Source organism: Lepisma saccharinum, chromosome 30, assembly GCF_977018435.1.
Source record: "Lepisma saccharinum chromosome 30, izLepSacc3.1, whole genome shotgun sequence".
Classification (NCBI taxonomy): domain Eukaryota; kingdom Metazoa; phylum Arthropoda; class Insecta; order Zygentoma; family Lepismatidae; genus Lepisma; species Lepisma saccharinum.
Window position 1 is genome coordinate 31,573,518 of NC_139258.1, and position 17,136 is coordinate 31,590,653.

General features: G+C 34.1%; 1 protein-coding gene across 1 annotated transcript in view; it reads left to right on the forward strand.

The window, feature by feature from the left end:
* Positions 1 to 17,136, forward strand: part of LOC145981832 (TAF5-like RNA polymerase II p300/CBP-associated factor-associated factor 65 kDa subunit 5L) — a 49,234-nt gene that overhangs the window by 9,271 nt on the left and 22,827 nt on the right. The window contains exons 6-9 of the mRNA XM_083115274.1: positions 2,290 to 2,408; positions 3,731 to 3,907; positions 15,161 to 15,313; positions 16,927 to 17,074. Coding sequence (XP_082971400.1) covers positions 2,290 to 2,408; positions 3,731 to 3,907; positions 15,161 to 15,313; positions 16,927 to 17,074 — 597 coding nt within the window. The remainder of the gene's footprint in view (positions 1 to 2,289; positions 2,409 to 3,730; positions 3,908 to 15,160; positions 15,314 to 16,926; positions 17,075 to 17,136) is intronic.

Below are 17,136 nucleotides of genomic sequence, written 5' to 3' on the forward strand. Positions count from 1 at the left end.
CGATTTTTGTAATATTTCGTATACTCACTAATTGAGGCCTCCTAATTACGAATTTGAAGTTAAAATTTGGGTGTCACATGTAGAAATTGCAAAATAAGTTAAATTGAGTGATCCGCTCATTATTTACTGGAAGATTTTGTGTTTCCAATACTTAAAAAACGAAATATACATTCCTGATATTACTACGACCCAAAATTTTAACTGTTTGCCTAACCTAACCTAACCTGACCTCACCGTGAATTGTTCGTGGGGCTATCAGTCAATGGTTTGTGGGGCTACCCGTGCATGGTTTTTCGACCCCAAATTTTAACTATGTTTGCCTTGCCTAACCTAACCTAACCTTACCGAGAATGGTCAGTGGGGCTATCCGTGAATAGTTTTTGCGCTAATTGTGATTACGAACCGATAAAAAAATCTTATTTTCGTATCCTGCAATTTTACGATCGATGCACTGTTGCCAAACTTACCTGTAATCAAATCAGTCCACATTCCACATGTTGTTCTACATTGTGATTGTCACTGTCACATGTAAGCACCTTCTTTGGGCAAAATACCAAAATCCATAAGTTTAATAATTAGCCCTCGGCCATCCTCCTGCACACTCCACCTAACAATCTGTACAACATTAACAACTTTTTTACTGTTCTCTTTCGCCATTCTTACACGATCCATGCTCTCCAAGTATGAAATCAACAGTGTGGCAATGCTGTAGACAGCATAACTAATTGCGAACATCAATTGTTCATATCAACAAATATGGCTACCATACTTGTATACGGAGAATCATTGTGAGAATTGAAAAGCTTATTTTACAACTTGTACACGTTAATGAACAATTTTTTCACATCACCCCAACATGTTAACTTGAGATAAATCATCACGACTAATTATTTCGTGAGTATAAGACGTAGCATAGAAATTACAGAATGGTCCGGTATTGTAAATTCTTGCCTTAATGAATAACGTTGAGTCTTTTACTGTTGATTATGTTATTTGAAGTCATACATGCTGCTGCTGTGAAGAGATAGATGTTGGTTGGTGATGCTGTATTTCCTGCAGTCTTTAACAATTCTGGTCCCATTTTATTTCTCTTTTGTGTTTTTGTATCACTTAACATTGAAAATATACTTTCTGTTTCCACATTAAAATGTGGCAATGTTAGCACTATTTTTGCAAGAGTGGAAATGTTTTCAAAAGAGAACTTGCCTTGAAAGTTCTTGTTAACCGATAACATGTTCCAAAATTCTGATGGAGATTTGTTAGTTTTTTTTTTTCTCCTCGCTAAAGTATCCAGATAAACTAATCCATTCATTCCAAACCAAGCGCGAAGAAAGTGCAACTAACTGGCGAGTAATCTTTGCACCTTTGCACGATAAAATGTTATTTTCCAAGATTGAAAGAAGTCCCTACGCGGGCGAAATATAGTGAAAAGTCCCTATGCGTAGGGACATGTCAGCTGACATCTCGCGGCTGACAACTTCCCCGATAGCTGCCGGCACTCTCGCGACAACTGAGGAATCACACAAACACCTTATATTGTTATATAAACAAACCCTTTATATTGATTGTGAATGCATGTGGATTATAGAGGCAGTAATACGTAAGGTTGAAATAGAGAAAAGATCTGCTTCTAGCTTTGAATTTTTGGAAAGTTTGCCTTGAAAACCAGGAATTATACTTGAATTTTATCATGGTCCTAGAGTGGCCACCCTGTATTTGTTATTTAGCATCACTTTTCTGCCACTTTTGGTTAATCACGATGATAAAGATGAGTGATGATATGAGGAAAGTGATGAAGGGACACTCACAAAGAACTCCCAGGCCAGGATTCAAACCCAGAACCTTTGGCATTGTTGTGGTTATGCTGACTGTCTTGCCACAGGAATGGTTGAGACTAAGACAGATGGACTAGAATGTGCAAGTGCCAATTAACCTGCCCTGTGTTTGAAAAATAGTGCACAAAGTTAAAGATAGTCACACTTTATCTTACTTGCAGTCTTGCGTGGAAAGGCCATTGGTGATTGGTGGAGAATTCACTTTCGTACAGAAAGTTCAGAAGGGGTAGCCAAAACCCTCAAGTGTAGCAACACTGTAACCCTAGCTCCAAGTTATGTTCCCCTATCAATCTGGTAGAGAAGTAGGGAAGGTACTGTTTACAGTCTGATCTTTTCAGGGAAAATATTTCAAATATGCCTACTTTTTTTTTTATTTTCATAACTTACAATTCAGTTTTATGTTTTGTTTATATAACTGCATTTTAAAGTAAATGCCCTAAAAATCTTTTCGCAGGAACCAATAGGAGTTGACGACGAACTTAAGAAATTGAAGGAAGTTATTCGAGCTGTTAGGGAGGGCCCACCTCCACCATCTCCATTGTTGGTGTATTCTATTATGAATTCCAATGAAAAGTAAATAGATTTATCCATAGTTATTTTTCCAATGTTGTAATTTGGTACAATGTTAAACTTCCTAATGCTAAACAGGGTCCAGGTGAACCCCACATATTATTTTTTATTAAAATATGTGTGAAAACAGTTATGTTTGGAGGATACCATTTTTAAAAAAGTATTACAATTGAATGCCTTATGAAGTTTATTAAATAATGTTTTGAATGTGGAATCAATTTTAATATTTAAAAAATAATACACTTAGACCTTGCGTAGGATTGGTGTTACATAAGCCTTTGAGACTTGTAATAAGTAAAGAGCAGTACATTTGTTGTTGAGTTTTCATTGTTGTCATATCCTTCTCATATTATGCTTGATTATTGACTTCAGAGCTTGCTTTCAGTTTCAGTAAGACTATTAGAAATATAATGGGTCAGCTCTTTTAAATGTCTTTCTTTTAAATTAAATCAATATCTATTAAGGGCAACAGTGGGCTACATTATCTTTATTGTATATTCCATGATCAGCAGTAATATGAAAAATTTAATACATGACCAAATAAAAATATCATTATTATAAATTTACACGGGGTCTACATGGACCCCTCTTGGTAGTTTACATAGATTCCATGCCATAGCATTGGGATGGGGATATTCTAAACTATTAATAGCACCTTTTTTATACATGCAAGATTTCTAAAACTATTACTACCAGAATTGTTACGTGTAACAAATCTACAGAGTAAAAAGCAGAGTAAGTAAAAAGCAAAACTCTTGTAGTATTGCTGCAGTAGAATGTTTTATATATCAATATTATAAATATTAAAGATGAGACAAATTTATTGGTACTTTATTGGTATTACCCAATATGGACATATTTATTTATGAGTCGATTTGATTTAATGCAAAAGGATGCAATTTTGTTAAGGTGCAATTCACATACTTTGGTTTGTAAAGTTTAATATGTAATTTTTGTGTCTAAGGTAAGTCCTTAGTGGAATTACACTTTTATTACTGCATCTCTCATTTCCCAAAATATGCGTTAAATCCATTGCAGTCATCTGGATTCATACATTAGTTAAGGAGATGAATGGACCATTACATACAATCTCATCTCTAACCAATTGAAATTATGATATTCATGTATCAGTATCAGGTTCTAGGTGGTATCATCAGCATAGTCCTAGTTTTTTCTTCTAGTATGGTTTAATTTATGGTTTTGAAATACGTTTCTGCAGTTTGTCTTTAAACATGTTCTAACGCTCATATGTTGTTTGTATTTTTTTGTGTTAATCCCTCAACTTACTCTTTCCTTCTTTTTAATTTTTAATTGTACCCTTGTAGTGTTACATCTGGTATCACCACAAAGGATATTGATCTCCTTGCAGCAGGATTTGAAACATCAGAAATTAGGTTATGGTCGTTGACATCTGATAAATTTTTCATTCCCGAGATACGAGGAGATGTTTCTCAAGTGAGATTGGCTTGTGATATGGAGCCACAGCCAACTGAGCAAAGCAAGTAAGTTGGAATTTTACATGCATTTATTTAGGTGTATGAGTGGCAAGGCAAATGTGACGTATTGTTGAATAGGGTCAAACTTCCGATCGTTGCATGCGAATTTTGTCATTATACATGCTCTTGTTGTATGTCATGTTAGTTTGAGTTTTTGTTTTAAGTCACTTCGTGCACAGATAGGCTAATCACGACTGGACCTTATGACAATAAAAATAATACATTGTCATAACTACATTTGAAAATGGTTAGGCTAAGTCCAAAGTTCCACATTTGTGCTATATCTGTAATAATTTAGTCATATGATTGCTCAAAATTTTATTCATATAATGCAATGAAGTGGCTGAAATTACTATTTAAACTAATTTCATTAAATATGATGTTTAAAAAAGCCAATTCGTATATCATGACAAAATTATCAAATTGTGCAATATTCTGAATTCATATTCATAACAGTTATTTTTGACTGACAATATGAAAAAACAAATATCTTCAATCATATGTGTTCTTTCAGGCAAGCAAGATAAGTTACATTCAAATTTATAATTAAATTTATTGAAATTATGTACATTTGCATTGACATCAAGGTTTATATACAAAGGTCAACTCTTTAAAATTGTTCAATGTCTAATATGATGTCATACTTGGTATTTTATATCAACATTCAAAAAATGGTAATTGTAATCATTAGATAAGTATATTGTGATATACATAGTCCACAGAGCAAATATGTACATTTACAACACAAACATTCAAGCTGTTAAGCACTTATGGACAAAAATATAAAACAAAAACAATTGAAGATAACACATACTAAAAAATCTGGCTTGAACTAGTTGCTCTAATACTAGTTGTCTGTGACTTGAGAGAATCTCAAGATGGATGGTACATAAGTAAAAATGTGACGATTGGTGAAGGTTTGATATCATTAAAAATCTGGATATTTTGAGAGATTATACTTGATAAGTTAATCTTTAATAGTTTGTTAAAACTATATAGAGACATTTTGTTGATAACAGAAGCTTGGAAATGCTTTTATAATGGAATAATCTGTAAAACGATAAAGAAAAGATTTGGAACTGGTGTAAAGTGCCTAGTTTAATAATTGGGAGCTGGAAATTATTATCTGCTGGCATCAGCATTAACTAGCTAGTAAATGAATATTGCATTATCTAAAATGAAATGTTATGAGAAATAAGACTAAGTGAGTGTGATATTTTCTGCATTTTGGATGTGAACAAGCCAAATGTGAAGTTTTGAAAATTGAAGGAAGCCATCTTGTGGACCTGATTGAGGAATCTGACTTGTTGAGTGTGCTCAGATGTAGAACTGACGCATGCCCAAATATTTAGAGTAGGACTTGCTCTGCCTCGCAAGGAGACAATAAAGAAGTGTTTTCTTCATATAAATATTCTTTCAAATAATTGCATAATTTGATGCTATTGTAATTTTTGTTGTTTCTAGTTTTTTTTTTCTTTTCATTTTTATCAATATAATAATTATAAAGTTATCAGTATATGTAAATTTTAAATTACCTTTTCAACATAGCACCATAGTTACCTATTGTGCCGATACTGAGTGTAAAATATACTGACAAAGTTGTTATATATTTAAGATTATGAGACGTCAGGTGATTAGTTGAAAAGGTTCAAGCTTATAATAATCTTTGTATTGTTTTGCTTCTTGTTCTGGTTTCTGAGGTTAGGTGTTTTTACCTTTAAATATGTCAGATCCAAAGGGTGATTTCTGCTTGGCAGATGTTATGGCTGCTCTCAATGCTATCAAGGATGGCCAAACAGAGCTCAAAGCTAATCAGGAGGATCTCAAAGCTAATCAGGAAAAGACTGATGCTCAATTGATAGAGCTGAATGCTAGCCAGATGGTGCTTAAATCTGGGCTGACAACTCTTCAGCAATCTTCTGATGCTCAATTAAAAGAAATTAGAATTGATCTTGCTCAATATAAGAAGGAGTGTTTGATAAGAACAGAGAAAGTGGAATCTCATATAAAAGCATTATCCATGAAAGTGGATACTGATATTTCTGCAGTATCCTATGTTGTGGAAAAAAAGATGGAAAATTTGGGTAAGCAGGTTGGTGCTGTACAAGAAGCACATGCAGATTTGGCAGAGCGACTGCATGTTGATATGAGACACATGCAAATTTGGCAGAGCGACTGCATGTTGATATGAGACACATGCAAAAGGAATGGTGTGAAACTAAACAGCATTTAGCAAATACTTTGTCCTCTCTTTCAAGTTTACCTAAACCTTCAGTGTGTGATGGTGCTTCTTCTCCACAAATTCAACCTAATCAAGAGATGAATTCTGATCAATTTCAGTACAAAGTGCTTCATAATGAAGAGGATGGTTCAGCAGGAAATATGCCTAATGAACTTATTCAAACCATGCAAGGACTTGTGGCAAGTGATTGCAAATTAGTGAATAATGATCTCTCTCAGGACCAGGTTCTGCAGGAACAAATAATGGGTGTAAAGCTAAAAGTTTTAACATTGGTAAAAGAAGTGTTGTCACCCATTAGTCAGTGTAGGTTAGAATCAGCTGGCAGAAGAACTCTTTCAAAGAGAAAACGTGCAAAAGTTCCTACAGTAGTGAATAGTTCTGATAGTTGTGTTGATGAGGATGTAGTGCGCAGGCATGTATCTAAGGTATGTGATAAAGCCACTAATACTGAAACTGATTCATCTGGCTCAGAAGAAAAGTTATTTGATTCTACTAATGACCGTAGAGGAACACCATCTGGTCATCACCAAGATTATGTAAAAGGTGATTCTTGTTTGCATCATAATAAGTACATAAATAAGAGTGATGTAAATGGTCCTTCTCAAAGTGCAACTTTTGCGACTAGTACTCAATATGACAACTCTTTACCGCACCGACAATCTTTCATAAAGCCACAAGAATTGTGCAAGTTTCCACAGTTTGATGGAATCTCGATGGACAGTATGCCATCGGAATTTTTGGAGAAAGTTGAGGAAATGATGGATATTTACAATATCAAGGAAAAGGATTACATGCAATATATACCTAAGTTACTCAAAGACTGTGCAAAAAGTTGGTACACTCAGAATAAATCTTCCTTCAATACTTACCATGATTTTAAAAAGGCCTTTCTGTCTCACTATGAGAATTCTAGGTGGAAGAGTGTCACATTGACTCGGATACTGAATACTCAATTTTCTAGAGCTGCACATGGTAACTTACAGAAATTTGTAAACAAGAATTATAAATTGCTCAAATCCATCCAGCCTCATGCGGAGGAAGCACACTTGATTGCACAAGTGGCTACGCTTTTGCCATTTAAGATCAGAGAGCACTTTGTGGTAAATAATGTTGAGACATTGCAAAGAGCATTGCAAGCCATAGAGAATTTTGAATCGCTTAGAGACATCCCACTTAGGATGAGCAATTCAGAATATGGTGTAAAAAATCGAAACTTTAAAGCTAAAGTAGCTCAAGTGGCTGTGGAACAAGCTTCTAGTGCAGATAAAGAGAATACATACTCTCGCAAATCAAATTATACAAGAACTAATTTTCATAGCTACTATGACAAAACAAACCTTGGGGTTAAGAGCTACAATCGTGGAACAGATAAGATTCCCACAGTAGCTAATGGTGTTGTTTCCCAAGCGGAAAACTGATGAGGACTCATGTTGGGGGAGGTAACATGGGTGCTAATAATGTATCAAAGCCTCCATGTAAGAATAGATTTGCCTATAATAGAAACACAATGGAAACAGACATTCTAACTCCTATACTTGACAATAATCAATTAGTAGGAGATAGCATGATGCTTAGACTTTCACAAAATATCTTAGGTGAACCTGTGAAGGTGGAAAAGGATGGTACACGGCACATTGGATTATGTGTTTCAGGTCAAACAATAGATCAGCTAAGACAAAGAATGGAATCTTACAATAAGTTATCAGACCAGGTAATGTTAATGATTGGCACGAATGATCTACTGAAACGGAGAAATGAGGATGATATCAAACAAAGCTTCAACAGACTGATACAGGTCATGAAAAATAAGACAAGTAATATAAGTGTACTTACCTTACCACCAATTCCGAAAGTTATGCATTCTAGAGGGGATCCAGAATGGGTCAGATGGCAAAGGTACAATTCTCACCTGTTATCTCTTCAAGATGAGGATAAGGTCAAAGTGCTAAATATTGCTCCTCTTTTCTTTGATGATGATGACAAGATAAATGAAACTCTGTATGAACAGTACATTGGTCCTCGTATACAAAATCGTCTGGATAGGATTCATTGGAATCGTGCGGGCATGTGCAAGTTGTTGCAATTTTTATATAGTATGAGTGTCATCCGAAATATGCAGTTGCCTGTCAAAAGTGTGCATAATACTTTTAAGACTGAAGTGTCAGTTCATGCAACTGAGATAGGTGACAAAGAGCGCAACAAGATTGGACACTTAAATCAGGGAAGATCTCACGTTCCTGAAAATCAAAAAAACTAGTCAATTCCCTTTGCCTTGAGGCAGGTGACAGAGGGTATGCTATAAACCCTGCCATAGCAGTTGTTAATGTTGGTGATTGGGAAAAAGGATTAGAATCTGAAGATCAAAATTACATGAAAGAAAATTACCGACCAATCAATAATGTTCCTAATGGTTCGAATACTGCAAAAATTTGGGTTAATATTCTAGATCATAAACATTTGGCTCTATGTGATAGTGGAGCAGAAATTAGTTGCTTTCCTATCAGGTGTGGAAAAATATCTCTTCTACAGCCAGTAGGCCAAGATTATTGAGTACTAAAAACATTAGACTAGTGGATTTTACAGGCTCTAAAAAGAACAAAGTTTTAGGTTTAACTAGGCTTATGATTGTTATCGGTTTGCAAAGTTTGTTGGTACAATTTTTAGTGTTTCAGAATCTGCAGGTGGATATGATCTTGGGCTTAGATGTTCTATATGCATTGCAAGGTACCTTAGATTTCTCTAAGAAGGCACTTGTATGTGATAATGATAAATATAATGTACTTGCCCGTTTCGTTCCATTGGAAAATACTGTAGATGTGGATCATTATTATGAATGTTCTTTTGTGTCAAGTTCTGAGGGTAATAAGGTGGATGATGAAACAATATTAAAAATTTCTGGTCAGTTGGATCAAACTGAGATGTTGTCGGTAGTTGAAAAACAGAAATTTTTAAATATATTGTATAAATATAAAAAATTGTTTTCCATTAAACCAGGTTTATGTAAAAATTATGTGCACACAATGGAACTGGATACAGACAAACCCGTGGTAGGTCGAAACTATCCTATTCCATTTGCATACCGGGACGAAGTTAGAGAACAGATCAACACCATGTTGGAATGGGACGTGATTGAATTGTCCAACTCTGAATACTTATCCCCTCTATTGGTTGTACCTAAGCCAGGTGGAGGGATAAGAATGTGTGTTGATCTAAAAGGGATAAATAAGCATGTAAAGTTGATGCAAATTCATCCCGTAAAAATAGATGAGTTATTAGTACAGTTTCAAGGTTGTAATTATTTCTCATCTATAGATTTAGGTAATGCCTTTTGGCAAATTGCTTTGGATGAACAAAGTAGAAAATACACAGCATTTTCATTCGAAGGCATGTTATATCAATTTAAACGTGTTGTATTTGGATCAGTGAATGGCACCGCTGTCTTTGTAGATGCAATGAATAGAGTTTTGACTGATTGTAAGGATTTTGTAGTGGTGTATGTGGATGATATCATTATAAGATCCAAAGACTTTGATTCTCATCTGATTCATGTTGAAAGTGTATTTAATTGTCTACTGAAAGCAGGCATGACCCTTAAAATAGAGAAATGTAAATTTTGCTGCAGGGAGATAAAGTTTTTGGGTCACATCATTACCCCAGAAGGGTATCATAAAGATCCAGTTTTTGTCAAGTCTATAATAGAGTTACCGGAACCTAGCTCAATTAAACAATTGCAAAAGATATTAGGTTCCTTAAATTGGATTAGTAAATACATAAAAAATTATGCAATGTTTGCCCAACCCATGTATGAGCTTCTCAAAGCTATACAAAAATGGTGTTGGAATAAAGAGGCATCTGAAGCATTTCAGCTTTTGAAGGAAAAAATTGCTGAACAAGTAATGCTTGCATTTCCCGATTTTGAACATAATTTCTTTGTTCAAACTGATGCTTCGATTATTGGAGTAGCGGGTTATTGTTTCCAGATCATAGAAGGAGGGTTCAAGCCTCTTGGATTTGTCAGCAGGTTGTTAAAAGATTATGAGAAATCTTATACATCTACTGAAATGGAGGTGTTGGCGATCCTATATACTATAGACAAATTTGCTTCTATACTAAAAGGGAGGCATTTTGTCATTATTACAGATCGTAAAGCCCTCACGTGGTTGGAAACTGCCCACACGTGGAATGCTCGTCTCACTCGCTGGTTCATCCAGTTACAGATGTATTCTTTTGATGTTCAATATTGCAAAGGCAAGGAAAATGTAATCGCTGATTTGCTAAGTCGATCTTTTCCTTGGCAGTTGGACATGCATTATCATGTCAACTACTCCGAGTTGGAATTAATGCTGCAACCTTTGTGTGACTGTAAGGAACTTGCGAATGCACAGAGAAATGATATCGAATTGAATGAGATCATTTCCTATCTCTCTGGAGATGTTGATACTGATAATTCTCGCTGTAGGAATTGGCGGAAACAGTATTGTCTCAGGGAGAACATATTATGTGTCAGGGATTTTCACAGACCAGAAAAGTTAAGGATATGCTTACCTGCCTCCTTAATTGGTAATATGCTCATCAAGTTTCATGATGAGAGGGTCATTTCGGTGCATCTCGGACAATGGCACAAATATATAGAAATTTCCGATGGAAAAACATGTTTAAAGATATAAAACAATATGTTGCTGATTGCGATACTTGTGTCAGGTCAAAGCCCAATAAACATCCTGCAAAACATTTAGTTAAAATACACCTGACCAGTAAACCTGGAAAAGTCCTTTTTGTGGATTTGCAAGGTCCATTCGTCATGGGTTCTAAGCGGGAGAGATTTTTGTTGACAGTGTTGGATGCTGCAAGTCGGTACTTGTTGGCTTATCCTATTGTCAACAGTAATGCAAATACAGTCATCAAAAAGCTTATCAATTGTTATTTTGTCCATTTGGGTATTCCTGAAAAATTGATTGCCGATAATGGACCTCAATTCAGATCTCATCAGTTTGCAGATAAAATGAAACACTTAGGCATCATGTTAGTGTTCACTCCTCCATATCATCCGTCCTCCAATATGGTTGAGAGATATCATGCAGAGCTTAACCGCTTAATGAGAGTTTTGTGTCAGGATAGTCATACCCTATGGCCTGAAAAGGTTATGTTGCCCTTCATTGTTTAAATAATGCAATTTCATCTCAAACAGGTTATGCTCCTATAGAACTGCGATTAAATATGGAACCTAACATGAGCATATTCAATAATATCACTGAAGTTGAAGTAATGTCATGGGATAATAAAATTCACATGGCACATCTAAAAAGTTTTGAGGCCAGAAGTAAGAAAACAAACCAAATCAACCAAAAACAACAAGATAAAGTTTCCATATTAGTTGGTGATTTGTTGTTTGTTAGAAACAGACATAAAGATTTAGAAAATAATCCCATTAAGAAATACTGCTTCTTGTTTGAAGGACCTTATTTGTGTGTTGAGAATCATGATAATTCAACAGTTACCTTGTTAGAATGCAACACTGGTAATCCTGTGAGTCAAGTGGCCATTGAACACATCAAAGTGTCGAAGTGTTCTAATGCCAAAAGGTATAAATGGCTAGAAATTTTACAAAACTGCAACAAGTCACATGAGCTAATAAAGAGATTGTTGCAAGGATGCAAGGTAGATGACATACTTGTCAGATCTTCAAAGGAAACAGATATTTCTGTAGTGAAGATGTAAGATTAAGTAAGCGTAAAGGGTTGGTTGGTTGGGAGTTTCTTATTGACTGAGTGTCAAGGGTGATATATAAGACCTCAGTTCTTTACTTTTTCGTTATTTGTATATTAATTTTAGCATTATGAAATTGCTTATGCGAACATGTTGTTTATTTTGTTGGTTTGAAGGACAAAAGATACTTCTTCATTCCACAACCATACCCACAAGGGTTGGTTGGTTGGGAGTTTCTTATTGACTGAGTGTCAAGGGTGGTACATAAAACCTCAGTTCTTTACTTTTTTTATTATTCATATATTAATTTTGGCATTATGAAATTGCTTATGCTAACACGTTGTTTATTTTGTTCTTTTGAAGGACAAAAGATACTGCTTCATTTCACAACCATACCCATAAGGGTTGGTTGGTTGAGTTCTTCTTCTTAGGATGTGGGTTAAAGGTGGTACTGTGAGTCACAGTACTTTGTGCAGAATTTTTCTTTTGTCAGCTGTTAATGTCAAAATTTTCTCACTTTTCATGCTTCTTTCTTTGAGTCTGAAACATTAGTTCAGGTATGAAGTATTCCTCTGTAGAGTTTGCCTTAAGTTGATCTTCATGATCCGACATTGGTCTTCAATCATATTTCTTGATCCTTAGTTGTGTTGAACGGTGAAAAAATTTAATGTAACAAATATTCTTTGTTATGTGTATTTTGGAGTGCAAAAAAAATGTATAATATAATGTGATGGCATGTGCATAATAATTTTGAATGCTAAGATTTAGCTTTGGTTTGAAAAATATTTACTAGAGCACAAAGATTCCAAGAATTGAATCGTAGGCTCAAATAGGAATGAACTTGACAAAGAGCAAAGTGATTCACGTGTTGATCCAAGCTTCAGTCAAGTAGTTGTTTCCTTTAAAAATGCTAGAATGCATTATGGCTCCAAAATGTGTTCACAAAGGGCTGAATAGTAAGTTCGAGCCGTGACGCTGCGAGTTCAGGAACAACAATTATTTATAATTTATAATTTCTGTGCACACATCATAATTTATACATTTCTTGCATGAATTCATTTGCAATGTAAGAAATCTTATATTCAGCACTCCGTAAATCTGAGGATGTTTGCTTTTCGATGCAGGGACTTACATTTTTGTCTTGTTAGCTGATGTTGCTAGATGAATGGATCAATTCCTAATGGGAAATTTAGGGAAATTTAGATCAGAGGTAACTTACTCTACATGTAGAAAATTATTACTAATATATTTTTTGGCTAAATAAAATTTAATATAGAAATTATGCTCCCAGGTTGAGAATGAAGTTCTGACTGGTGCTTCATTGTTTGATAATAAATAATAATGTTATGTAGGTACATTGTTTATGTAAAAATGGTTACTTTACTGGATAATAATTGTTGGTATGTCGAACTTGATGTTTTTTGTTTTTCAATATTATTATGTACAAAAAATTCATTATGTGTAGTTGCACTGTATTGGTTCATGATGAACAAGTTCTTGTTGTATTGTTGGAAAACAAATATTCAGTCACACTCAATTGATTATAATGCTGAACATGTAAACAGATTGTAAATATAGAGGCATTGTATTAATTATTATATGTTAAATGTCTCAGTAGGTCTCAGATCTGTTGTGGGTTCGTCCCTTGTTGAGCGCCAGTATGACAATAAAAATAATACATTGTCATAACTACATTTGAAAATGGTTAGGCTAAGTCCAAAGTTCCACATTTGTGCTATATCTATAATAATTTAGTCATATTATTGCTCAAAATTTTATTCATATAATGCAATGAAGTGGCTGAAATTACTATTTAAACTAATTTCATTAAATATGATGTTTAAAAAAGCCAATTCGTATATCATGACAAAATTATCAAATTGTGCAATATTCTGAATTCATATTCATAACAGTTATTTTTGACTGACAATATGAAAAAACAAATATCTTCAATCATATGTGTTCTTTCAGGCAAGCAAGATAAGTTACATTCAAATTTATAATTAAATTTATTGAAATTATGTACATTTGCATTGACATCAAGGTTTATATACAAAGGTCAACTCTTTAAAATTGTTCAATGTCTAATATGATGTCATACTTGGTATTTTATATCAACATTCAAAAAATGGTAATTGTAATCATTAGATAAGTATATTGTGATATACATAGTCCACAGAGCAAATATGTACATTTACAACACAAACATTCAAGCTGTTAAGCACTTATGGACAAAAATATAAAACAAAAACAATTGAAGATAACACATACTAAAAAATCTGGCTTGAACTAGTTGCTCTAATACTAGTTGTCTGTGACTTGAGAGAATCTCAAGATGGATGGTACATAAGTAAAAATGTGACGATTGGTGAAGGTTTGATATCATTAAAAATCTGGATATTTTGAGAGATTATACTTGATAAGTTAATCTTTAATAGTTTGTTAAAACTATATAGAGACATTTTGTTGATAACAGAAGCTTGGAAATGCTTTTATAATGGAATAATCTGTAAAACGATAAAGAAAAGATTTGGAACTGGTGTAAAGTGCCTAGTTTAATAATTGGGAGCTGGAAATTATTATCTGCTGGCATCAGCATTAACTAGCTAGTAAATGAATATTGCATTATCTAAAATGAAATGTTATGAGAAATAAGACTAAGTGAGTGTGATATTTTCTGCATTTTGGATGTGAACAAGCCAAATGTGAAGTTTTGAAAATTGAAGGAAGCCATCTTGTGGACCTGATTGAGGAATCTGACTTGTTGAGTGTGCTCAGATGTAGAACTGACGCATGCCCAAATATTTAGAGTAGGACTTGCTCTGCCTCGCAAGGAGACAATAAAGAAGTGTTTTCTTCATATAAATATTCTTTCAAATAATTGCATAATTTGATGCTATTGTAATTTTTGTTGTTTCTAGTTTTTTTTTTCTTTTCATTTTTATCAATATAATAATTATAAAGTTATCAGTATATGTAAATTTTAAATTACCTTTTCAACATAGCACCATAGTTACCTATTGTGCCGATACTGAGTTTAAAATATACTGACAAAGTTGTTATAACCTGCAGTTTAAAGCAAGATTGTGTTATAGAGTCATGAAGAATACTTACTGCAACTCTTGTACAGAAAACCTCAATTTTGCATTTTTTAGGGAATCGAGGTGGAAAAAAACTTAAAATGCAGGAAAATTGAAAATGCTCTTTTTGGACCATGAATACCAATAATGTGTATTCATTATTTTAACATATCATAAAGCAACTTTCAGTGCATAATTTCTTACATTTTTTTATGTATTCTCATGTTTCAGCACAGTTGGAAATACTGTTGTTATGCGTGGACATAGTGGGCCTGTATATTCAATAGGGTTTTTTCCTGATACGGGGTTGATGGTTTCCTGTAGTGAAGACACAACAGTCAGAGCTTGGCGCTTAGATACATTTGAATGTGCAACTATATATAGGTATGTATCTCATCCCAATGTAATGTGTAGACATTTGAATATTACTTAAATATATTTATAAAACATATCTTATCAGTAGGGATATGAATTTATTTTTCACGAGTCTGTGTTATTTCTCCCAAATTTTGTGTTTTTAAAAAACAAGTTGCACTCAATATTAAAATGATTTTTTTTAAAAAGGTAATGCGTGCTTACTTTTAGACTCTTGTATCAGGGTGGTTACACACTGGGAATTATGCGTGAATTCTGCTTAAATTTTTCTCCGTAGACGGGATAAATTGCCACTTTTATTAATCCAAATCCCATTCTATTTATCCATATTTATTAATGCCATGAGGTAAGTTTTTCACAGTTAAGCTTTCATTTTTATCGAGGAAGGAAAAGAAAAGAAAGCTGCCTGGAAAATAAAACAGAATCCTCTCAATCCGTTTGCTTTGTTGAACAATCTTTCTCAAAGATGATATATCTTGAAGTTGAATAGTTAAATTTGATATTCGTGTACAATTAACAATTTTTTGTAGATGACTATATCCCTGTAACATTTACGACTTGTGTGTGTAGATGTCTGAATATGTCAGATGTCCAGTCTGAATATGTGAAATGACAAATGTAAATTTTTCACCTTAAATTAAATGTATATACTATCGTTGAAATGAATTGAATTAGAATTTTTGGATACATTGGAATTGCAGACATTTTTTTTTTACTTTTAATATATTTGTGTGTGTGTGTGTGTGTGGTGAGAGGCAGTAATACATTAGGTTGAAATAGAGAAAACATCTGCTTGTACCCTTGAATTTTTTGAAAGTTCACCTTGAAAACTGGGAATTATACTTGAATATAATTGTTGTCCTAGAGTGGCCCCCCTGTGTATGCACTGCAGAACTCACAATTTAATTAAGTTTTAACAGCTTGGATTTCAGGGGGGTGGGGGGAAGCTTTATTAACAGAAATTGTCAAAATTGCCCTTATTCTACTTAAAACCTCTGTCCTTATGTATGCTGAGTGCCCCTTTACAGCCTCAACTTTTAACCCAAGTAATAATATTTTCGTCCTCCAACATTACAGTTCCGTTATTCATTATATTTTAGTTATGATAAGGTGATGGATCCCGTATAATGTGACAGGTGCAAAATAGCCTTAAGTGCTGACACACCCAAAATATTAAATTCAATCAACAATGGCAACTTTGGGATATCACACAGCTTGTCTGAGATGTGTCTCACTGCTGCTCACCCAGGAGTAATAAAAACTTAGATTCTAAGTCTCCCAGGACTTGGTTGAACATTTTGTCCACCCACCATATACACTAGATTTGGCACCTGAACATTACATTACTTGGGGAATATTATGTCAACGATAAAAAAGTTAGCCATCTGCTGATACAAAATTTTATGAGTGGCTTGCTCATTGCTGACAAAATTTCATAGCTATTGATTGTGACTTTTTGGAAAAATGGTGCTTTTTAAATGAACACTTGCTTTATCCAACTGTGTTATTATTGACTTGGAGACATTACTCTTGGAATACCCCTCACATGTCACTTGTACTGCTACAAAATGTATATTTTTCTTCATGGTTGTTAATATCCATTCTATTTCTATTTTGTGCAGGGGACATAATTATCCAGTGTGGTGTTTAGATATAAACACTCTTGGTGTGTACATGGCAACAGGGTCACATGACAGAACAGCCAAACTATGGAATCTGGAAAGAACCTTTCCTCTTAGAGTATTTGCTGGACATAGTCAAGATGTGGATGTAAGTAGATTTTAGTTGGTGCATTACCTTTGTGACGGTCCAGGAGACCTGAAAACTCCAAC